This window comes from Nomascus leucogenys, chromosome 11 (genome assembly GCF_006542625.1).
Source record: "Nomascus leucogenys isolate Asia chromosome 11, Asia_NLE_v1, whole genome shotgun sequence".
Classification (NCBI taxonomy): domain Eukaryota; kingdom Metazoa; phylum Chordata; class Mammalia; order Primates; family Hylobatidae; genus Nomascus; species Nomascus leucogenys.
In genome coordinates, this window is record NC_044391.1 from 44,468,379 (window position 1) to 44,494,955 (window position 26,577).

At 35.4% G+C, this 26,577-nt stretch overlaps 1 protein-coding gene across 3 annotated transcripts in view; it reads right to left on the reverse strand.

Annotated features, from left to right (window-relative positions):
• The window catches only part of FAM126A (family with sequence similarity 126 member A), a 75,814-nt gene that overhangs the window by 44,241 nt on the left and 4,996 nt on the right, over nt 1–26,577 (reverse strand). For all 3 annotated transcript variants that reach the window (XM_003252648.4, XM_030822215.1, XM_030822214.1), the window contains exon 2: nt 9,087–9,165. In XM_003252648.4, the coding sequence (XP_003252696.2) occupies nt 9,087–9,137 (51 nt within the window). In that variant the 5' untranslated portion in view covers nt 9,138–9,165. The remainder of the gene's footprint in view (nt 1–9,086; nt 9,166–26,577) is intronic.

The window sequence follows — 26,577 nt, forward strand, 5'->3', positions numbered from 1 at the left end:
ACATTATTCCTTATATGTCTCATATCCTAGTATTTCAAAATTTAATATGGGTTATGATTAGTGTATAGGTGGATGTGTGCATAAATTAAACAGCATAAATTTTTAAAATAAAGCCATTTGATTCATTTTCACTTTACTGTGAGCTCCTTGAGGGCAAGAACTGTCTTATCATCTCTCCAACCACAGCACTCACCACAAGCCCTCATACGCAAATCTTTGCTGAGGGAACATATTATAGATAAACAAAATAAGAAATAAAAATTGCCATTGCTTATACTTTGGTAGATTCTTTAAAAGTGGGTCATATTTCACCTTGGGGTATATAAGTGAATAGAATTTTTTTTAACTTTAATAAGAGAGTTTTATTTACCAGAAGGGTAAGCAAATGTGGACTATTTGGAAACCTTTCACAGTCCTCCAGAGGGGGGTAAAAAGGTTTTACTGCAACTGCTTACATAAAGAAGAGATTAAGGCATTCTTCAATATTTCAAAAGCATGACACAAAAGATCTCCAGGCAACATTCCATTTCCGTCATTTGATCAAGAGTAACCTAATACTGGGGGAATTTATATAAAAGGGAATAACAGTCAAATAAACAGCAGATTCCTAATCCTGTGAATAAAAATAAATCTAAATTATGTATAAAATGCATTATATATATTTAAAACACATTGATGTCTAACATATGTAACTATGTATACATGTCTAATATATATGTCTAACTATAAAATTGAAGAATAAATGAACCAAAATATAAATCTTTAAAAAAATTATTAGTGAATAGAAAGATTACTAACTAGATCATTCGTTAAAAACATGAATTACAATGTTCAGCTTATATATTAGCTGACCGTCACGAGGTAAAATATTTTCTGTGAAACACCCAAAGGCAAAAAGACAGCTGTTTTTCTGAAAAGACAAGCTCTGGAAAATACCATGGACCCAGGCTACCACTGATAAATGAAAGGAAGGGTATCTTAAAAATTAGTGCAGTAATAATACCTTTTATTCACAATTCTGTCATCATTTTATTTAATGAATGTGGGAAAAGTTAATTTTGTCTGTAGACAGGGAGAAAATGTGTTCATGAATGGTGCTTTAAAAAACAAGATCTAAAAGAGCCAAATGAATTTAAATACTATTATAGCAAAAACATTTAAATTTTCTTGCACTGTACTAGTTCAAAGGTACTGACCTTCTTAAACACTAGATTAGCTTTCTCACATTTCAGAAGGCATAACTGCAGTTGAAAAGCACCTAATGTTGTATAAGCTTTTTGATGTGCTGCTGGATTCGGTTTGCCAGTATTTTATTGAGGATTTTTGCATCAATGTTCATCAAGGATATTGGTCTAAAATTCTCTTTTTTGGTTGTGTCTCTGCCTGGCTTTGGTATCAGGACGATGCTGGCTTCATAAAATGTGTTAGGGCGGATTCCCTCTTTTTCTATCGATTGGAATAGTTTCAGAAGGAATGGTACCAGTTCCTCCTTGTACCTCTGGTAGAATTCAGCTGTGAATCCATCAGGTCCTGGACTCTTTGCCACAATTTCAGAACCTGTTATTGGTCTATTCAGAGATTCGACTTCTTCCTGATTTAGTCTTGGGAGGGTGTATTTGTCGAGGAATTTATCCATTTCTTCTAGATTTTCTAGTTTATTTGCATAGAGGTGTTTGTAGTATTCTCTGATGGTAGATTGTATTTCTGTGGGATCGGTGGTGATATCCCCTTTTCCATTTTTTATTGCATCTATTTGATTCTTCTCTCTTTTCTTCTTTATTAGTCTTACTAGCGGTCTATCAGTTTTGTTGATCTTCTCAAAAAACCAGCTCCTGGATTCATTAATTTTTTGAAGGGTTTTTTGTGTCTCTATTTCCTTCAGTTCTGCTCTGATTTTAGTTATTTCTAGCCTTCTGCTAGCTTTTGAATGTGTTTGCTCTTGCTTTTCAAGTTCTTTTAATTGTGATGTTAGGGTGTCAATTTTGGATCTTTCCTGCTTTCTCTTGTGGGCATTTAGTGCTATAAATTTCCCTCTACACACTGCTTTGAATGTGTCCCAGAGATTCTGGTATGTTGTGTCTTTGTTCTCGTTGGTTTCTGGGATGCAAGGCTGGTTCAACATACGCAAATCAATAAATGTAATCCAGCATATAAACAGAACCAAAGACAAAAACCACATGATTATCTCAATAGATGCAGAAAAGGCCTTTGACAAAATTCAACAACTCTTCATGCTAAAAACTCTCAATAAATTAGGTATTGATGGGAAGTATCTCAAAATAATAAGAGCTATATACGACAAACCCACAGCCAATATCATACTGAATGGGCAAAAACTGGAAGCATTCCCTCTGAAAACTGGCACAAGACAGGGATGCCTTCTCTCACCGCTCCTATTCAACATAGTGCTGGAAGTTCTGGCCAGAGCAATCAGGCAGGAGAAGGAAATAAAGGGTATTCAGTTAGGAAAAGAGGAAGTCAAACTGTCCCTGTTTGCAGATGACATGATTGTATATCTAGAAAATCCCATTGTCTTAGCCCAAAATCTCCTTAAGCTGATTAGCAACTTCAGCAAAGTCTCAGGATACAAAATCAATGTACAAAAATCACAAGCATTCTTGTACACCAATCACAGACAAACAGAGAGCCAAATCATGAGTGAACTCCCATTCACAATTGCTTCAAAGAGAATAAAATACCTAGGAATCCAGCTTACAAGGGATGTGAAGGACCTCTTCAAGGAGAACTACAAACCACTGCTCAATGAAATAAAAGAGGATACAAACAAATGGAAGAACATTCCATGCTCATGGGTTGGAAGAATCAATATCGTGGAAATGGCCATACTGCCCAAAGTAATTTATAGATTCAATGCCATCCCCATCAAGCTACCAATGACTTTCTTCACAGAATTGGAAAAAACTACTTTAAAGTTCATATGGAACCAAAAAAGAGCCCGCATCGCCAAGTCAATCCTAAGCCAAAAGAACAAAGCTGGAGGCATCATGCTACCTGACTTCAAACTATACTACAAGGCTACAGTAACCAAAACAGCATGGTACTGGTACCACAACAGAGATATAGATCAATGGAACAGAACAGAGCCCTCACAAATGATGCCGCATATCTACAACTATCTGATCTTTGACAAACCTGACAAAAACAAGAAATGGGGAAAGGATTCCCTATTTAATAAATGGTGCTGGGAAAACTGGCTAGCCATATGTAGAAAGCTGAAACTGGATCCCTTCCTTACACCTTATACAAAAATTAATTCAAGATGGATTAAAGACCTAAATGTTAGACCTAAAACCATTAAAATCCTACAAGAAAACCTAGGCAATACCATTCAGGACATAGGCGTGGGCAAGGACTTCATGTCTAAAACACCAAAAGCAATGGCAACGAAAGCCAAAATTGACAAATGGGATCTAATTAAACTAAAGAGCTTCTGCACAGCAAAAGAAACTACCATCAGAGTGAACAGGCAACCTACAGAATGGGAGAAAATTTTTGCAACCTACTCATCTGACAAAGGGCTAATATCCAGAATCTACAATGAACTCAAACAAATTTACAAGAAAAAAACAAACAACCCCATCAAAAAGTGGGCAAAGGACATGAACAGACACTTCTCAAAAGAAGACATGTATGCAGCCAAAAAACACATGAAGAAATGCTCATCATCACTGGCCATCAGAGAAATGCAAATCAAAACCACAGTGAGATACCATCTCACACCAGTTAGAATGGCCATCATTAAAAAATCAGGAAACAACAGGTGCTGGAGAGGATGTGGAGAAATAGGAACACTTTTACACTGTTGGTGGGACTGTAAACTAGTTCAACCATTGTGGAAGTCAGTGTGGCGATTCCTCAGGGATCTAGAACTAGAAATACCATTTGACCCAGCCATCCCATTACTGGGTGTATACCCAAAGGACTATAAATCATGCTGCTATAAAGACACATGCACACGTATGTTTATTGCGGCACTATTCACAATAGCAAAGAGTTGGAACCAACCCAAATGTCCAACAACGATAGACTGGATTAAGAAAATGTGGCACATATACACCATGGAATACTATGCAGCCATAAAAAATGATGAGTTCGTGTCCTTTGTAGGGACATGGATGAAACTGGAAAACATCATTCTCAGTAAACTATCGCAAGGACAAAAAACCAAACACCGCATGTTCTCACTCATAGGTGGGAATTGAACAATGAGAACTCATGGACACAGGAAGGGGAATATCACATTCCGGGGACTGTTGTGGGGTGGGGGGAGGGGGGAGGAACAGCATTAGGAGATATACCTAATGCTAAATGACAAGTTAATGGTCGAGGAAATCAACATGGCACATGGATACATATGTAACAAACCTGCACATTGTGCACATGTACCCTAAAACCTAAAGTATAATAAAAAAAAAAAAAAAGAAAAGCACCTAATGGAAAATAATGTTGGTATATTATTCTTGGCAAAATTTGACTGGGCACGATGGCTCATGCCTGTAATCCCAGCACTTTGGGAGCCTGAGGCAAGTGGATCACGAGGTCAGGAGTTAAAGACCAGCCTGGCCAACATGGTGAAACCCTGTCTTTAGTAAAAATACAAAAATTAGCCAGGTGTGTGGTGCCACGCGCCTGTAGTCCCTGCTACTCGGGAGGCTTAGGCAGGAGAATCGCTAGAACCCGGGAGGCAGAGGTTGCAGTGAGCTGAGATCATGCCACTGCACTCCAGCCTGGGTGACAGAACGAGACTCTGACTCAAAAAAAAAAAAAAAAATTGAAGACAGATGCCTCATACTAAAGTATCATTTGACAGATGGTTTTTCAAAAATGTAAGGTGATATGGGTTGAGTAGTAGAGAATTAATGAAGATGGACAGATGGATGAAGAACCAGTAATTAAAACAATCCTGTTCAACAGCATCACACATAAGATTTGATTTTGAGTCACATATTGAGATTCAGCAACTATCAGAAAATTTAAAAAAATCAGGAGTCCGGAAATCTGCTAGATAAATCTACCACACAGCAGTAACAAAAATAACACAATCTGAAAGATAATATTTTATAAATAAATCTTTGAAAAGATAGAGCTTGAACTATTCATGAAATCTTAAAATAATGAAATCCTAGACTAATCATTTAGTTGGTACATAAAGAAAATAGGACAAGCGTGGTGGCTCACGCCTGTAATCCCAACACTTTTGGGAGGCCAAGGCAAGCGGATAACTTGAGGTCAGGAGTTCGAGGCCAGCCTCGCTAACATGGCGAGACCCCAGCTCTAATAAAAATACAACAATTAGCTGGGCATGGTGGTGCACACCTGTAATCCCAACTATTCAGAAGGCTGAGGCATGAGAATCACTTGAACCCGGGAGGTGGAGGTTACAGTGAGTCAAGATTGTGCCACTGCACTCCAGCTTGGGTGACAGTGTGAGACCCTGTCTCAAATTTTAAAAAAAGAAAATACTAATCAGAGTCCATAGCTAGAGCAGACAATGAATAATTTTACCAAATTTTCAATTTCAAAAATTTCATCTCTACACATCTGAGAGATGTTAGGTGAGGTTAGGAGTTCAGACTGACTGTGGAAGAGTGTAGAGCTAAAAATCATCTTCGTAAACCACTTACAGTACTTTAACTTTTCTGATGAAAATATGAGACCCGGAGAGGTTATGCCCAACATCATAAAACCAGCTTGGGGAGAATTAGAATTAAGTCAAAGTGTTTCTTTCAGCTCACTTACTCAATCATCATGACTTGGCCTTTTTAGCATCATGGTTATTAAATAAAACAACCAAGCAGAAGCTTTTCTAGAAATACGTATGTAACCAAAACCTTTCTTAAATATTTTAACAAAAATATGTAATTTAACACAAGAGATTTCAAAAGATACGTTCCTCTAATTTTAAAAGTACTTAGCAGACATGTTCCCAAGCACTTTTCTATATTCTATTACCTCTGTATGCTGCTGATTTTGCCTGATAACCTTCTTCTCTTTGTCAAACATAGAGCTGAATTCAACATACATTAACTCAATTTAGAATAACACTCCAAATAATTATCAGGAATGCCTACCAAATTAACCAAGGAATGGGAAATACCCTTCCTTGAACTGGCTATAATACAGATTTGAAGATAATTTAAAACATTTGAATATCAAATTGGTTCAAAATTGGGTAAAGTTAATCTTGGGGTTGGGCAGGAGAAACTACTTAAACTACATTTTATTTCCTGCAGGCCATGATTTCACTCTCTCCTCCTAAAGGAAAAGTTTCCTATGCTTGCATTAAATTTATTAAAAATGTTAATAAAATATTGCTACCCACAATATTTTTTGGTAGCACAAAATATATATATATATTATATATATTTTGGTAGCACAAAATTATTAATATTTAGCACAAAATTGCTACCCAAAATATTATATGGGTACATAATATACCCATATAATAAAATATAATATGTTATATTGATAAAATATTACTTAAATAATATTACCTATTTATTCATACTCTGGTTTCTTGTAGTGGGAGATGGTATTTGCAAAACAAGATCCGGGTGCTTAGTGTACTCACTGCGACCGGGGTGCCATTGTTTCTAGGTCCTCCCAGTGAACAAAGCTAGGAGATATATGTATGCATATATGTACAGACACACACACACACATATATATATATATCATATGCATACTTAGAACCCATGAGTTCATAATGATTCCAGTACAACACCTTAGAGTTCTTGGCTTTTGCTGTTCCATGATTGTAATTCCTTTTTCAGACAGATAGAAATTTAACTCCCATTATCCTCAAAATATTTACTTATTTGTTCAATCGACTTATTTGCAAAATGTAACCAATCTGCCAATGTAACTACCCTGGCTATTCTTCTACACGCCACCTCTGCAGCCCTTCACCCCAGCCACCTACTTCCTCAGACACTACTGCCAATAACCGCTACTCTGCCCCTCACTCCTCGGTACTGCACTTCCTAGGTGTCTATATATCCAAACCAGGAGGGGAAGGGAATAAATGAACAGATGGAAAGGGAAGGAGATCAGTCATGGTTTTCCATTATTTACCTTACTAGCTGATCTTACCCCTACAACCCACCCTTTAACATGCTCTCTTTCCACAACTCCCATCCTAAAGAATGGATAGCTAGCGATATTTGCTTTTGCGTATTTTACTTCATCATTAAACATAAGAATGCCCTAGAAGAAATAGCATTCAGCTGTTAAAACTTGACAATTTCCATCAATCTGCCAAAAAAAAAAAGCCGTGATAACAGACTATTTTAAACACAGAGATAATACAGGCAGGAAACACACACACACACACACACACACACAATATTTAATCAAAGTTTTTTGTTTTGTTTTGTTTTCTTTTAGAGACAAAAGTCTCACTCTGTCAGCAGACTGGATAGCAGTGGTGCCATCATAGCTCACTGCATCTTTGAATTCCTGGGCTCAAGTGATCCTCCCAAGTAGCTGGGGCTACAGGCATGCACCAACATGCCCAGCTAATTTTTTTTTTTTTTTTTTTGTAGAGAGGGGGTCTTGCTATGTTGCCTAGGCTGGTCTTAAACTCCTGGCCTTAAGCAATCCTTCCATCTCTGCCTCTCAAAGTGCTGGGATTACAGACATGAGCCACCACATCTGGCCACAAGTTATTAAAATATGTAGAAAGCACTTCTGTAACATTCTATGTCACTTCATGATGACTTGGGGAATCCATAGAAGGATGCTCAATTCATGGCTATAAAAGCTGAGAAAGTAAAAGTCTGCCCAGCTATTCATCAGGATTAGATAAAAGAGACAAGGCCAGCTGTTAAAATTAACAGGAAACGGTGCTTTTCCTAAATACACACTGCAACTGAAAAATGTCCTAACAATCTCCTTCTATGAGTGACTACTAAGTTCTTACTTACTAAGACGACTTGTTATCTAAAATCACAGATTATAAAAAAGTTTGTTGTTGAACATGTATCAGTAAGAACAAAACATCCCACTCTTGCCTAGAGCATCTAAGTCACTTTGACACAGAGAAGCAGCCTTGATTTTCAACCCAGGTGCAGAGATATAAATATGGAGTTTCTGAACATAACATTTCAAATATACGTTGACTTTGTAGTTTTCAAGATAACAAGATCCTGGGTCTACTTTGAAGGCCAGACCAGATGTTCACCCCATTATAAACAGCCCTGCTTTGTTTTGAGTCTACCAGAATACTGTTTCATTTAAATTTCACCTAAACTCTACCCTTCCTCCAAATTACTATAATTTTATCTTTTCTTTGGTTTGGTGAGATGGTCCCATGGTGTCTGTTGGGCAATCTCTCTCAATGCAACAAGCCAATAAGCCTGACTTTGTCAAACTGTAACTTTGTCCTTATAGGTCTTGGGCTGTTTGGGCTGGACAAAATCAAACTGATAGTTGCAGCCCAAACTCTTCATTCCTGTGGTTCATGATCATGCAAGTGCACATAATTATGTGTCACATAAGGACAGAGAAAAGTAATTAGCTCATTAAAGAAATACTATTTTAGCTATCCTAGAGAAAAGTTCATGAGACAAGAAAATATAAGTTTTATTTTCTTCATTAACTAATCAAAGGTTTTACACCCCTTATATAGCCACTGGGTTAGCCAACTAGAGAAAGATTCACTGGTATAAAGTTGAGCAAATATCTTCCCATCCTCTCCTCATTGTTGGTCACACCCAGTTCCACTGCCTCCAAACTAGAAGAAACATTTTGACAATGAATCATTGATGGTCGTTGGAGAATGACATCAACATTCAGAGACTTTAACTACTTTGTGGTATTGCCATGAAAGAAAGAAAATAAACAAATGAATAAACTCTTTGAACCACTTGGGAGAAAAAAGGAATCAAGTTCCTAGAAAAGATTACTATGTGTAAATAACTCTCTATTGAGATTTGATAGAAAATACTTCTTCCACAGATATTTAGCCTTTCAGTCATATAAAACACAAAAATCACTGGAATTTAAACCCCAGACAAAACTTCTTTGGAATATAATTACTATAGTAGTAGAACAGTAAATATTACCTTAAACTCTGACAACCATTCCTCCACAACCCCTTTCTCTGAAGTAAACATTTTTCCACATCTGTTCTAAACCTTCAACCTGAAAATTAACATAGAAAAATGTTAACGTTTTGAATATATTTTATTTAGTCAGATTACTATGAACAGAGATAATCCTATAAAGTTTTTACTTCATATTTGTGAAATGAGTTTCAAACATTAATTACTAAATTCATTTCAAAACCAATGTGCACAAACAAGCCTTAAAATGCAAGAATTTTCACAAAAGTATAAATATCATAACATGATGAAATTCGCTCTGCAATTTTCATTTAGTTTTCAGGAATGCCAGCTGCAAAACATATTGGACATTTTTCCCTAGTTTCAATAAAATAATTTCAAAAAGATCATTTATCTTAAAAGAAGGCAGAAAATATTTCAAAACTGTGAAAATATAAGAAGACACGCATCCAAAATTGACTTTATAGAAAGCATTAAAGTAATTTAATTTGCTTATATTTCAGTTCTTTACAACAGTAACTAGGCAAGCCATTTGGTTTCTTGAAAGTGTAATATTCATTTTTTAAGGAGTAAAAGTGACAATATTCAAAATGACCATATTTGACAACAGTTATTCAGAAGATTGGGATTTACTTAAGTATACATTTAAAGAAATAAGCTAAAGGAAATGCAGAACAGTTTTATCTCAAGCAAAATGTTTGTCAAAATACAATATATTTTTCTTCACCTATCCATTTGTATGGGAGTAGACTTGGAAACTATTTCCTGACAGAAAACTTGAGCTCTATCTGAACTTCCTAACTTCCAAATTCAGTCACAAATCCTTCATTAGGCTACTTAATTTTCATCAGCATTATAAGGTAGTAGAAACTCAGGTAGAGTAGCCAGAAATGAATTCTGATTCTATTACTTACTTGCAGTATAACCTTGGGCAAGATATATTTGCCTTACTTTTTTTTAATCTGCAAAATAGGGATAATGATAGTACCTATTTGCAAGGAGTTATTGTGAGGAGTACATTTTAAGATGCAAATAAAAGCAGTTATTTCCATTCCTGGCAACAAAGTATTATTACTATGCAATATTTTTATTATTATTACTAATTCTTATAAACTCTGCTCAGCTGTCTATGAAAGTATCCAGATATGCCTTAATGAACAACACAGGTTCTTGTCAAAGAATACATTCTAAGGTTTCTGCTGTCTAATTCTCATAAAAAACACGATTAAAACATTTTTTGGTCATTCATTCATTCATTCACTCATAAAAGATTACTTGGGTAATATGCATTTTACTTTTAAAATAAAAAATATTTCTCCTTGGATCAAGTCAGACTAACAGAAAACCACATATATGTACTGTATTATTGATTTTATAGAACTGTCTGTTTGGAGAAACTGGGCTTTGAAATCATGTCCAAAATGTTACCAAAGCACTGCTAGATCACATTTATCCTCCTTAAAAGCCAACAGAGTCTAGAAAATTCACATCTTAAGTTTTTAGTACCAGGAAAACCTCTCCTTTGGAGTAACTTGTTTGTTTTTATATTATGAATACTGTGAGTTTCATAACTGATTCTCCTTGTCTTACTCTCATTTTCTGTCTGCCTGTATCTACTTTTTTATGTTATGTATATTTGTAAAGCAAAGCCAATATAAATGCACAAAAGTTTTCTTTTGTATGAATTCCATTGTTTAATAAATTAGGACAGAAAGTTATCACATGTGTAGCTAAAATGAAAGATCACACAAGTGTTGAAAAAGATATGGAGCAATCAATATTCAGACACAGCTAATGTGAATGCAAATTGGTACAATATCTTGGAAAACTCTTTAGCAATATCCTCTAAACTTGAGGATATATACATATACTCTACGAACCCAGAAATTCTACCCATGTTACTACTCAACAGAAATGAGGACATCTGTTCTCTGAAAGTTATGTTCAGAAAATGTTCATCTGAGCAATAGGCTTTTGTTTTTGTTTTGTTTTTAGAGACAGGGTCTCACTCTGTTACCCGGGCTAGAGTGTAATGGCGCTATCACAGCTCACTGTAGCCTCAAATTCCTGGGCTCAAGGGATCCTCCCACCTCAGCCTCTCAAGCAGCTGAGACTACAGGAGTGTACCACATGCTTGGCTAGATCAGGTTTTTTTTAATAGTCAGAAACTAGAAACAAACCAAATGTCCATCAATAGTTGAATGAATAAATTACGGTATACTGTACAATATCTGAAATTCTATACAACAAAATATAACTTTGAATGAATAAACTATATCTGTGTTACAGTGTTGGATAAAAGAATGCAGGAAAACAGAGTACATACTGTATAATTACATTTATGTAAATTTCAAGAACAGATAAAACGAATCCATTTGTGTTAGAAGTTGGGACAGTGGCTGTTCCTGAGGGGCCTATCTTGTCGGTTCTGATAACAGTCTGTTTCTTGATCTAGGTGCTGGTTACTCAAGTGTATACATTTGGTGAAAATTTGCCAAGCTAAACATTTCATAATTTGTACATTTTTCTGTGTGTATATTATACATTAGTAACACCAGTCAGCCCTGGGTCTCTTATCTTCCACTTGATAGAGATCAAATGGGAGCCCTCATTGCATAGCTGAGCTCATATGGACACTCACCTGTTTAGCACGCATTCAAGGAATAAAATTGTTCCTCCCCAAACTTCTCTGTCTCCTGCAGAACTCAAAAGGGAGTCTATGACATGCCTCCCTACCCTGAAACTTTCACAGTCTCACCACCACTGTCTGCCTTAGGTCCACCAGGACTAAAGTCATTATTCCCTTCATCTCTGTTTATGTCCAGCACCACAAGAAGCTACAGACACCTATATGACACTCATCTCTCACACACTAGTCATCATAACTCTTTGTGCATCTTCTATTTTGCTCCCATCTTCCATCCCATCCTAATTCTGGATGGAGGATATACTTCCATTGTGTCCTCCGGAATTTACAGTCTATTACCAGCAAAATCCTCTATATCTTCAACAGTTCTTCAAATGTTGCTTTCTTCTTTTCATGAGACACTAGTTTCCCTGCATGCAGCCTTACCAAATAGCGATTGCATTTCCTCACACATCCCTGAAAGAAAACACTGGGCCTAGAGGTAAAGTAGGTGTTCTCCTTCCTTCTTATTACCACTCAAGATCATTCTCTTCCTCCTTCAACCATCCACCCAAAGCTGCTTTGAAACTCTGTCACCATCATCTATCAATTAATCCACCCCATGCCCTGGCCCTGCTCGGTCCCTCCCCTTCATTTGTGCATGATCTTAGCTCCTAGCTCACTGTCATGCTTTCAAACAACTCCTGCTTAAATCTTGGTGATTTTTTTTCTTACTTGAAGTCTTAATTCCTAGAAATTTTAATTCCTAGAATTCTCCTCCTACAATATTTTCTTCCTCCCTGCCTCAGCTACTCAATCCTATGATCAAAGTCTATGATCATAGCCTAGACCACCTGTTTTCAAACATTTGGGTTAGGGACTCTTTATACTCTTAAATATTAAGCCAACCTGAAAGAACACCCAGGGGCCAAAGCTGGAACAATCTGAGCAACAGAACAAATAATGTAGTATTGAATTATAACCCAAAGTATAAAATAAATATACATGAGGCCATACTCATATAAATAAATGATTAAATAAGTAAGAGAATAGGAGATAAAGCTTCCTTACGGAAGAACTCCCAATAACAGATGTAGACACTATCTCTTCCAGGAGGTAGAGCTTAGTCCTTGCTCCCCCATTGAGAGTGCACTGGACATAGCTATTCACTTGCAAAAAAAGAGAGTATGGAAAGAGGAAAAGAGTAACTGTATAGTGGTGAAACCGGGCAAGCACTCCCTTGATCAAAGCTAACGTCAACACGATGTCATGTGAATATCAAGTACCATCCAATATGATTACAGACATGAGCCACCGTGCCTGGCCCCTGGTAAGTTCCTTTTAACTATAAAAGTAAGAATATCTTTAGAAGAGAAAGTATGGCTGGGTGTGGTGGCTCACGCCTGTAATCCCAGCACTTTGGGAGGCTGAGGCCAGAAGATCACTTGAGGTTAGGAGTTTGAGAAAGCCTGGCCAACACAGTGAAACCCCTCCGTACTAAAAATACAAAAATTAGCCAGGCATGGTGGCATGTGCCTGTGATCCCAGGTACTTGGGAGGCTGAGATAGAAGAATCGCTTGAACCTGGGAGGCAGAGGTTTCAGTAAGCTGGGATCGTACCACTGCACTCCAGCCTGGATGACAGAGTGAGACTCCATGTCAAAAAAAAAAAAAAAAGAAGTGAAAATATACAAACATTAAAAATGAATCCTGAAATATCAATGCATTATGTAGGAAAGAGAACAATGGAATTCTATAAAGTATAGGATAATTTTTTTATTTCAACTTTTATTTTAGATTCAGGAGGTACATATGCAGGTTTGTTACATGGGTATACTGTGTGATGCTAAGGTTTGGAGTACTATTGTAGGATAAGTACTTAAAGAAATAAAAAATTAAAAAGCCAACAGTGTTTACTAGCTGACATAAGCTTTTCTTTGACCTTACCACATACAGTACAATTGTAAAAAAAAGTTTCCATTAGCCCTAGGCTTCAAGATGAATAACAGTTATGACTAAAGGTATCAGTAAAGCTTAGATAGGACAAAAAGCAAACTGACTACAAAATGATTTAAAAACTGTTTCTCTCTACCAGCAAGCAGCAAGAGGCTCTCTACAAGTTGCTAACCCACCCCCACATTTCATATCTAATATGTAACCTATTAACATCTATGCCAAAGACTTGATTATGTAACTCTGCAAGCTTTATAAATCTGATTAGACATCTCTAGTAATATTCAAAATATACTTGCATTTGTAAAAACTTTATTCTTCTCAAAGGTAAAAGAGACAAAATTAAAATACATGTTTCCTGCTGTGTAACTAACTTCCTATTTTTGCCAAACATGTTCCAGAGCAGAATATTTAAAATTACATTAGAAGGCTTGCTAGGAGTCTATGTAGTATTTCACTAGCCCAATTAGTCTGTATAACATTAATTTTTTATATTTTCAATGTACAATAAAACCTTTCTAAGTCAAATGTCTTATTCTTCAATTCCCACATTATGTTATTAATAAAAATTACCAAAATTTATCTTTTAGTGTTGTCATCAGAGACACATAACATTTTAATTATTTTATAAGAATATTTTAAAAGTATTTGTAACTTTCACTGTAAAACTCTAAAAATTTCCTTATTCCTACTATTTTTTTACATCATCCCCTTCATCATTAAGAACTAACTACAAACTACTATAAAACTTTTTATAACCATTTGTTTTATATATCATTATGAAACTTAAGTTTCTATAAATTTATAGAGCAACCAAATTTCTATAAATGGATTGTGACACATCACGAAATTTTAAACTTCTCTCCTATGCAATGAGGCCATTGCTGTAGTTAAATTAAGCGCTACCAGAAGATTATCAAGAATTCCTGGGTGAATTTCAGGAAAATAGAGCAGAGAGAAATGTTCAGATTATGTTACAGAATAAAATTAATTTAATTTTAGGATTTTGCTGCTTAGAAACTGACCAATCAATTGTGAAGGAGGAAGGTATAAAGAAGAGTTGTTTAAAAAGACGTATTGATGCCTCACTGCCTACCTAGGTCATCAAGTAAATAAAGCTGCCTCTCAAGGCACCAAGAGAAGTAATATAATTCACAGTAAGAGAGGTTTGGGAAGTCTTTCCAAAGGCCTATTACTTAGGCCTATTTTCCCCAAAAATCACAAAACAAGTGTCTGATTATCAAGAATAGAACATAGGTTTTTACTCAATAAAATGGTTTTTGGCTAAACCATCTTTTGCCTACCCCAAGGACAAATAAGATCATGTTGGGATATCAGTGTGCTATGGCAACCAGCCCAGTGTGTTTCTGTTAGAAAAGCTAGAACAATTAGAAGGTAACAAGTTCTTTCTTCTCATTTCCCATTTCTATCTTCCTATTCTTCTCAGATCCTCCAGGACTTCAGACAAGATCAGGCACGTTCAAGGTGTTATGGCCATAGACAAGATCCTCCAGGACTTTAGAAGAACATTTTTTCCAGGGAAGGGATATCTGATTTGGACTCTAATGAGAGAAGTTAGGCAGAACTATTTTTTAACAACCATGTTGACCAAAAGAATGCAGCAAACACAATGCTGTGAAACTTCTGAGGCCAACAGTTACTGCTCTTGGATTTCTATTGCAAATATTCTCCCTCTTTTTTGAGCTAGCATTCAAATAGCCTCGACTAAGATCATGTACAATTTATTAACAATTTAGATTTCTTTTAGATAAGAACAGACAGAATGGTGAGATCTCTGGGAACCATGGCACTACGATGAGCACTTCTTATTGACATTAATATAGCACATGACTCAGTGGTTCAACTTTTTTTTAATTTTTTTCAAATAAAAATTATATAACATAATTTTAAAGTTTTAAACTGTAGTAGTAACTACAGGCAAATTTCAGTCCAGATACTATAAGCATAAGTCACATACAGCAAGTATCTAATAAATATTTAGTGAATAGAGGAATAAATTTCACCCTTTATAATGCCTGTCAAATTTACCATCTGCTCTTCATCTCCACAGCAACACCCTGAGTCTGGGCCCTTATTTCCTCTGCATGTGCTGATCACACAGCCTTCTGGCTCCTGATTTCTTCCCTTCTCCGGTGCACCATGCATGTTGCTGCCATATAATCTTGCCGAAACTTCTTTTCTCCTGAACACACCATGACATCAGACCTCACAAATCTTCTACATCAAACTTTCCCTATAATATGGTCATAATTTACCTATCCAAATTTTACTTAACACTATTCTCCAAAATAATCCATGCCACTCCAGGCTCCATGTCTTTGCCTATGCTTCTCTTCTCTGTCTTCCTTTCACTCCTCAGCTTTTACACCCTACCTAGGAAAAACTTGGGGCTCTTATTAATGAAATGCCTGTGTTGGTAAGGTAAGCTGCCAGGAGAGAACTGGCACTGCATCTGTGAACCATAACAGCATCATCTGATTATTTTATTTTATTTATTTATTATTTATTTATTTATTTTTTTTTTATTTTTTTATTTTTTTTTTTTTTTGAGATGGAGTCTCGCTCTGTCACCCAGGCTGGAGTGCAGTGGCGCAATCTCAGCTCACTGCAAGCTCCGCCTCCCAGGTTCACGCCATTCTCCTGCCTCAGCCTCTCCGAGTAGCTGGGACTACAGGCGCCCGCCACCACGCCCGGCTAATTTTTTTTTTTTTTTTTAGTAGAGACGGAGTTTCACCGTAGTCTCGATCTCCTGGCCTCGTGATCCGCCTGCCTCGGCCTCCCAAAGTGCTGGGATTACAAGCGTGAGCCACCGCGCCCGGCCTCATCTGATTATTTTAAAGACTGATTGATGCAGATAATCTTGACTTAGAAAACCTCTTATTAGAATGTTATAAGAAATCTTAAAAGTCCATTAATATGTTATGTATTTCACTAAACATAAAAATATCACAAACAAATTATTTTACATTTAATATTGGGTAAAAATCTACAAGAGCAGTTATTGCTGTAATAAAGCTTTCCAAAATGTTTGTACCACCTTTTACAAAATATAATTATAGCACATACTAAGTGATTCAAGTATTACCTCAGTGAATCAAACTTCGGTAAGCCCTGATAACTAACATACAAACGATAAAGTTTGTTAACAGATTTTAAGAGATCAGTGTAAAAATGCTGAACTATAATAATTACCTCAATCACATTCATTAACATGATTATCACACAACTGCATATTAAATAACATGGTGATTAGAAATGCTTTCTACGTATTCACTAGAACAGGATGTCAAGTCGACAGCCTGTTCATATAATTTATCCAGACAGTAGGCTGGGCAGAATCAGAGTAAGAACAAAGAAATAGAAGTAGCAAAAACAAACATAGAATGGGAGGTCATATTAAGGGGAAACTCATTCAATATTTTCATATATGCAAAAAGTCAATACTACTATATGTTCAAATTGCAACACTAATAATTCAGCAAGCCCTTGAGTGCCTACTGAGTATAATGCAAAGTGTTTCTATTAGTTTGCACTATTAGCAAACAAATAGTAAAATATGATCTGTGTCCTTAAGGCAATTGTAATCCAGATGGCAAAGGAAAAGCAGGGAATAGACGAGAGGAAAGTAAGTCAAGGTAGCACCTTACATTTTCTAGAGGAATAATTGCAAGGGCAATCATGAGAAAATTATCAGAAATACACAAAATCAACAATGAAAAGTTTAAAACAAGGGTTCTGCTCACTATGCAACTATAAAAGATTATAAAAATTCCGCCAAGAAAGAAAATAAAACATACACAAAAACTATGAACACCTAGGAAGAAAACTGATCTCCCATCCCTGCTAATATTTTTCTTTACTGGAGATTTTTTTAAATTGCTGCACTTAAATCTTTTCCACATAATTAAAATAAATAATCATCCTTCTCACTGCTGCTATCCTACTCTTCAAAAGAAAATTCTGTTAACTTTATATTATTTCAAACTTTTTTCTACACATATACTATATAATCAGCAGTTCTGAAAACTCTCTACTCTTAAAAAGTATTGAGAAGTATATCTAAACCAAAACAAATGTATCTCCTCAACCAAGAAAAATATATCAACCAAATAATATATTTGTATAGATAGGTACCTATCTATATCTATATAGATATCTGCCCAACCAAACAAAATATATCTGCTCTATCAAAACACGTACATATGTATATATGCACATATATACATACATGTATACATAGTCCATTTATATTTTGATTTTAACATAAAAATACAATCATTCTATCAAAACTTGATTATTTTTCACCTAATATATCATGGACCTTTTTAAAAAATATGTGGTACACTATTACTATTATATCTACGACCTTCGACAAATGATCTCTCCTGTTATTTAGTCCTTTGTGTAGTCCTCCTCCACATCAATGCTGGGCTTGGCAAAGTGACATGTTTTTGCCAGTGGAATTTAGCAAGGTGCTGCAAGGACAGACTTAATAAGAGCTTCCACCTAGGACCTGTCCTCTTGAATAATCCCTCTTAGTGGGTAACCACCATGCTACAAGAGCTGAGGGATAGACATCTGCATAAGAAGCCACATGAAGACAGACCTTAGAGGACAGCAGAAAAAAAAGGCTTTCCTTGTGAAAATTTAACTACTTGACAAAGTTAAAGAATTTTTTTTTATCAAAGGACTTTTCAGAGCCTTTAATATGCTAAATCTGTATTATTAATCTCTAAGAAAGGCATTTGGAATGAAATATTTTCCTAAATGTATTTGACCATGGGATCCTTTGCTGTCCATACACAACTGGCATCATTGGGAATATGGTCTGGAAAACACTCAATGTGACCAAATGTGTCATACATAGCAATGGTAGATGTCCATAGATAATGTTGTGATAATGACTAACATTCCTCAAGCACTTATGTTTCTGGCACTATGCTAAGCAATTTATCAGAATTTTAATTTAATTCTCATAGCCATCCTAGCTGGTAAATTAACATAACCTCTATTTCACAAAAAAGAAAGCTAACACTTAAAGAAATAACTTGCCCAAGATCACACACTACCAAAGTGGTTAAGTTAGGGTTAGAACCCATGCAGCCCAATTCCAAAGACCCCATTCTAATCACCATGCTATCAGCAATCCCTACCCATGGCACCTAAAACAGTTCAAAACCTTTCCCTTGTCTCATAAATAATTTACTCTTGTTTACTCTTTTCTTCTTCCTAATATTTTCATTCTAAATTGAAAAGTAGGATATTTTCATTTTAAAATAAATTGGTAGGGAAAAGCAAATTATTCAGATGATTGTGTTTGGCAGCCAGGTTGAGAACTATAGGGTGGTCAAAGAACATGGTAGGGTACTGGAGAAAAAGTATTCAATTTACTTAGACCCAGCTCTGCCACTTGTTAGCATGTGGTTGCAGTATTTTTCTCAGTTGGAATGAAGGAAAAGAAAAAAGATGAGAAAAATCTATCAACTGGTATTTACCACAGTGCCTACATACTGGTAACAAGAGTGATCCAAAAACATGGGTGTGATTGAAGTTGAAATGCCAAAATTAGAACAAAATTCTTATTTGCCCCTAAGTCAGAGGTTTTCTGTTTGGTTTTGGTTTCCTTTGCTTTATGGCAAACATTTTTTTTTTTTTAATTCTGGGGCTGAGACCTTTGTTCAGTTCTCTAATTTAGTTTACCCTACTTTCAGAACTCTGGGAAAACTGTCTCCAAACAATGAAAGAGCAAATGTTTTGCTTTTGTATATGTTTGAAATTTTCTCTTCACAAAGTATCTGAAAGCACTATAAAAATTGACTGAACACAGCACTACTTGATATATAACTCAATTAAAAATGTCAAGAAGAAATAATGGTAAAAATTGTATATATACACACATACACACACACATATATATATATATAGTTTGTGGCTACAGCATGTAATGAAAAAATGTTGAAAACCACTGTGGCAACTCAGTATGACTAGTTGATGATCAAAGGATACAGCACTACCACAGCAATGGGCATGTAAAAGACATGCTGTTTTGCCCCTGTTGACTATAACACAAGTAAAATAATGTGACTAAGATTATACACAAGCAATTAGCTCAAATCAACATCATATTAAAAAGTATTTTATTTAGTCTTCCTCTTCCATTTTCTACCGTGAAGAAGCAACCAGGGAGAGGCTCTTGAACACCTAGCAACACAAATACCCTGTGAACACTTTCTCCTTACCAAACTAAACAAATTCAATTAAATTAAGGAATTAGCCAGTTGCTTGCCCTTGGCTGTATTGGGAAAGATGAAGGAGGAGTCAAATAGTTATTACTTTCTTCATTAAGCTATCCAAATTTTTCTCTTCCATGTTTTACCTAGGGGAAGTATATAAATTTTTGAGGCTTTGACATTAGCCTTGGCAAACTGTTTCTTGGGAATAGGCAAATTAAGAGTATTTGAGATTTTGCTACATCCAAGTATAAAAGCCATATATTTGTTTGCTAGGGCTGCCGTAACAAAGTACCACAGACTGGGTGGCTTAAACAACAGAAATTAATTTTCTCACAGTTCTCTAGGCTAGGAGTCTAAGATTAAGATTCAGGAGGGTTGGTTCCTTCTTAGAGCTCTGAGAGAATAGTTTCAGGTCTTTCCCCATGGCTCATAGATGGCGGTCTTCTCCCTATGTCTTCACATTGTCTTCCTTCTGTACGGCCTATCCAAATTTCCTGTTCTTACAAGGACACCAATCATACTGAATTAGGGCCCATCCTAATTACCTCATTTTAACTTAACTGCCTCTCTAAAGACCCTATTTCCAAATGATGCTACATTCTGAGGTACTGGGGGTTAGGCCTTCAACTTATGAATTTTGGATGGGACACAATGCAGCCCATAATACCACTAAAGCTGCAGTAAGCTAGGGTTCAGCAACCAACCTGGCTCTTTTTTTTCTTATATTAAGGTGGTTAAATATCATCCATTTATTCATAAACTATTAAATGCCAACTATGTCCTAGATACTAGATTTACAAAAATGAATACGACATAGCTGACTTAGGGGATTCACAGTCTATTAGGAGAGACAAATAAACCTAAAACGGCAAAAATGAGTGTGCCTTAAGTCCTTTTAAAACAATTCAAGGTAAATCAGAATATAAACAATAAAATAAAATAAATAAATGCTATGAGAAAAAATGAGGAGGAATGTAAAAGAAAGCCCAATGTAAACATTATCTTTCATTTTGCTATCAATAACCCCTCTTTCCTCTCTCCCAAACATAATAGCATATGGAAATATGGTTTCCAAAGCACAGCTCTACTTTGATTCCTTAAAGTTCTTTGCATTCTAAGTGCTTTCCTTTTTGCAATGTTGGGGACAAAGAAAGACAGAAATGTTAAGAGAATCAAATTCCAAATAACTTGGGAGTTAATGTCTTAGAGGGAGTCGCTGCCCTTTAATATGTTGGAATGAGACTTTCAACCTTTAATAGAGGCTCAGATGTTCAATAGAAAATAGTAGGGCAAAGAGGGAAGTGCAATGAGAAAATGTAAGTAAATACAGTTAATGGTGGTAATGTGTGCTAATAGGGCCATAATAATAAAAACAACAGATCTTGACTGTACAAAATTCTATTTGATTCTCCCCAGTCAGAAACTATGTGGATATTATGAATATAGTTGTTTTTCTTGGTTTAAAAACATTATAGTAACCAAAGCAGAAATAAATAGTTCAGTATGACCATGCTGATTCATATTAACTGGGCTAAGAGTCAATTTGTTTTAGCAGAGGCTGAATTATAAAATTATTTTTAAAATAAAGTTTTCAATAATACTGTCTTATACTAGTATAGCAGAATGTAACCTAGACGTTGTTTTGTAGCTGAATGTGAGGCTAAAATTAGCACAGCAAAAATTTCTATCTTGGTTCCTCCCAAAGTACTTTACTTGAAAGTCCTATAAGAATGTTTAATCCCTAAAGTATTTTAAGCATTTCTTTTTCAATTACACATTGTTTTTGAAGAAAGCGTTTATTATAGAAAAACCAAACATCTGCTTAGACCCTTTCACCAATAACTAATTCCTGACTGATGAAATCTAAATTCAATAAATCACACTATATTACAATAAATTCTTTGGAGCCCTATAATCTGGTGCTTTATTTATATTATTTATTTTATTATATCTTATTATATATATTATTATTTATTATATTATATATGGAGAGTATCTGCTCTAATTACCATCTTGGGACTAGCTCAATATGATTTCCACGAAGAGGCTGGCCTTTCTGAGGTGCTACCTAAAATTGTATCACATATTTGAAGTTCTCATAGTGAAAATAACAAGTTTTAGTCTTATTTTTCTTTACATGCTTGTTCTTGGCCTGTCCTTCCTTTCCTCTCAGCCCACCATTATCATGGGTAAAAAAAAAATCTCATCTCCAAATAACAGCAATTGTTAAAAATTAGATATTATGAGTATAGTAGGGGAGCTTACTAGAAGGATTCCCTTTATAAAAACATTTTAAATAAAAATATAGTCAATACAAATTACAGCAAGCATAATTAGGATTTCTCTTCTACCGCTTTTTTTGTTTTGTTTTGTTTTTGAGATGGAGTCTCGCTGTGTTGCTCAGGCTGGAGTGCAATGGTGCAATCTCGGCTCACTGCAACCACTGCCTCCCGAGTTCAAGCGATTCTCCTGCCTCATCCTCCCGAGTAGCTGGGACTACAAGGGCATGCCGCCATGCCCGGCTAATTTTTTGTATTTTTAGTAGAGACAGGGTTTCACCATGTTAGTCAGGATGGTCTCGATCTTCTGACCTCGTGATCCGCCCGCCTTGGCCTCCCAAAGTGCTGGGATTATAGGTGAAAGCCACAGCGCCCGGCCTCTTCTACTACTTTCTACAAGCAGAGGAATCCCACCTATATTCCTCTTATAAGCCCCCAGTGTTTTAATATAGCTCAATAAATAAAGGAAGCAACATGGTATAATGAAAAGAATGCTGACTCTGGAGTCCAAAAAACCCAGGCCAATTTTCAACAAGTTACTTAAACTTTCTAAGTCTCAGTTTCCTCAACTGTGAACGATAGATAATAACATCTACCTTTTAGGGATGTTTTAAGGATTAAAAATAATGCAAATAAAGCACTGGCAAACAAAAGGTACTCAATGAATGATACCTCTAAGTATCATTCACTTTATCATACCACTGACAAAATATTTATCATTTGGACAACCGAGAATGCATTTCACGATCTTATAGTTCTGAAAAGAGGGGGCACAGGAGTAAGGCTTCATCAGATTCTAACGCCCTAGTTACTCCATCCTTATTTACTCTTCACTAATTACTTTTCTGATTTGGTAGCTTAATCTACTACACCACTTCCAACTGCTCACCATAAATTTATTCCTTAACCCCTTTTACAGTATAAATTTGGGTCTCATCATCTACTCTCCATGACCTTATAAATGACAACTCTACCAGCTCTTTCTCTATGGTCATTATTTTTCTGTAACCTGAAGCAAGAGTCTTCCTTTCTCAAACTCTACTTCTTGACCTCACTGACTTGAATATTCTGGTTCTACCACCCATGTAACCATTCTTCCAATTTTCTATATTTCTCCAACAATCTATTTGATTTACACATTTTTATCTTCCCTTCTTCCCCCATCCATTTCTATAATATTTTCACCTTCCTCTCCATTTCCCTATCAGGACTCACTTGAAGTTTCATGATTTTCCAAAATAGTCTCTCCCTTTTCTTAACTACTAATGTGTACACTGCTGCAGGGTCTATTTGTCACCTTGTCCACTACTGTGACATATACTGATTAACAAATCAGCAGGAACCTTGAAATTTAGAACAAAAGAGCATGTATGTGTCTGGCAGGTTTAAGAGGTTCAGATTGTCCCCATAGGAAGGGCATGGGGAGTGCAGTCTGGGTGTGCTGATTATAACCAAAACCCTAACAGAATTAATTAAATGTTAATTTATAGAGAGGGAACAAAAAGATAAATACAGAGTTTACGATTGCTTTCCCAATTTAAGCACTTTTTTTTTGAGACGGAGTCTTGCTCTGTCACCCAGGCTGGAGTGCAGTGGTGCAATCTCGGCTCACTGCAAGCTCATGCCATTCTTCTGCCTCAGCCTCCCAAGTAGATGGGACTACAGGCACCCGCCACCACGCCCGGCTAATTTTTTTGTATTTTTAGTAGAGACGGAGTTTCACCATGTTAGCCAGGATGGTCTCGATCTCTTGACCTCGTGATCCGCCCACCTCGGCCTCCCAAAGTGCTGGGATTACAGGTGTGAGCCACTGCACCCGGCCAATTTAAGCACTTCTAAGGCTTACATTATTCTCTTAAATTTCCAAGCCTATACATCACTCAACATAAGAGTAAATATAAATATTCCAGTAGATTTCATGGTACAGTTTAATAACTCATATATAATGTTTTCATTAAGTCAACTACAAATGACTGAATGAATTCTATGTATTTATATGAGAAAGCAACTAATGTTTGTCAACTACCAAAAGACTCTTTGTTCAAGAAAATGCACACCAAACAAATATCACTTAACATTACTACTAAAAAGCTACCCTGATGCAAGGCTCACAACAAAAATAATTCAAACTAAAATGGAAAAGTACTGTGTTTCCAAAACTCTTTGATCTCTTGTATGTGGTACACTTAACATTCTTACAAGGTACAAACAGGATTCAGGAATGCAAATTGATCTTGAACACTCAACAATTAAAATGTAAATTATATTAAGCGCATTATAAGAACAACAATTTTAAGTTCCCCCACCCTATCCTACCTCACTTCAAGATCACAGTATTTATTAAAATAGCAAAAGATATGACACATCAACACAGAACAGACCAGTGATAATTATAATAGGGTTACCAAAAATTAAAACTAAGTGTGCAGAGAGGAAAAATACTTAATAAGATGCTCAAATAAAATGATTAAATTTACTTCTCAGTAATATGGGGTGAAGAAAGAGTCCTAATTAAGAAAAACATTAGGGTACTGATTAGAAAACATGGGCTATTATATCCGATAGGAATTGAGTTTAAACTTTGTGTGCTTTATTGATGGTGAATGACTGTCTTAACCTCTGAGTCTCAGTTTATCAGTAGAATAGAAATAATAATCTTCACCTCATAAAGTTATATGGGGACTAAATTAAATTAATTATGCAAAATACTTAGTACGTAAGCACATATTAAGACCTTTATAATTGTATTCAGTCCAAAAAGACCTAGACATTTTTAGAGCCAATCTATTTCAAATCTTCCAAGGAAAAGATTAATTGCCAGAGCACATGCAAAGATGGAAAGCTTCTCTCTCAGTCTCTCTTTTTACAAAGCTGGCATATTCAGAAATCAAAACCTTAAAAAGGTAATACAAAAGGAATACTAAAGATCAATCTCATATAGCAAATCAAATATAGCACTATTTTAAAGAGATATGCTATTATCAAGTTGCCTTTATCCCTAAGACAGCAATTGTTTGATGAAAGCTACTTGGAAATCTAACACAATTCATCAACCAATGGGTAAAAGAAGGAAAACTATATGATCATCTCAAGGTACATTAAGAGGGCATGTGATCAAACTGAATAACTATCTTGGTTCCCCCTGAAAAGGCATAGAAGACTATTTCCTTAACATACCATAAATAAAAATTTTGAATACAGAACTATGAAACCCTAAAGGCATTTAAAATGAGAAATAAGCCAAGGATCCTCACTGTTCACTACTATAACTTAACATTATTCTAGAAGTTCTGATCAATGTCCTAAGAAAAAGAAATAAGGATTAAGTGTTAGCAAGAAGACAAAATCATTTACACCATTTACACATGCTGTAATTTAGTTACTACAAAACACAATAAAAACCATCAGAATTAAGAGTTTCATAAAATGACCAGTTAGAAAACAGTATATGAGAATTAGCCATCTTTCTATGTTCCATCAGGTACATTTAATCCTCTTTATAAAATAATTTTAAAAGTTCCGTTCCCAATAGAATCAATAAGTTTTAAAATATTAAAAATACCACTTGAAAAATGGGCAGAACCCACATGAAGAAAACTACAAACTATAAAATATATGAAGAAAACTCAAAACTACATCTTTGAGTCATAAAAGATGACTTCAATAAGTGATAACATTGTATTAATATAGTACAACTTTCTCTAGAAAATTAACTCAGATATTCCAGTGAGGTTCTTTTAGGATCTTAACTGCCTTTAATGTAACATGAATAAAGAAATATATGAGAAATGCTGAAAATGTTTTGACAAAGACAATAATAGGTGTTCACACAACCATTTAGTGAAATACATTAAAAACTCACAATAATTAAGACAGTTTGGAATTACTAGAGCAAAAAGAAATAGCCCAATTAAACTAAATAGAAAAACCTAGAAAAAGTCATATATCCATATCTATAGACAGAGTATACACACATGATTTGGTATTTAAAACCTCTGAAGAAGATAATTGTTTAACAAATAGCATTAAAATAACAACCATCACTCTACGTTAAAATACACCGCAAACAGACTAAAGATGTAAATTTTTTTTAAAACTGTGAAATTAATATAAGGAAATGGAGGTGAATAGTCATATAATTTGGGAATGCAAGCCCTTTCTAAGTGGCGAGGTATCATAAAAGAAAAATTTGATAGGTTTAAACACATTAAAATGTTAGCAATCTGTTTAAAAAGAAAATTCACATCAAAAACAAAATTAAGATAAAAATGACAAACTAGGGAAATTATTTGCAATGTAATTTGACAAAGGCCTAATAGTTTGTATATACAAAGAGCTCTCATAACTTAGTTTCTAAAAATCTCCAGTATTATAATAGA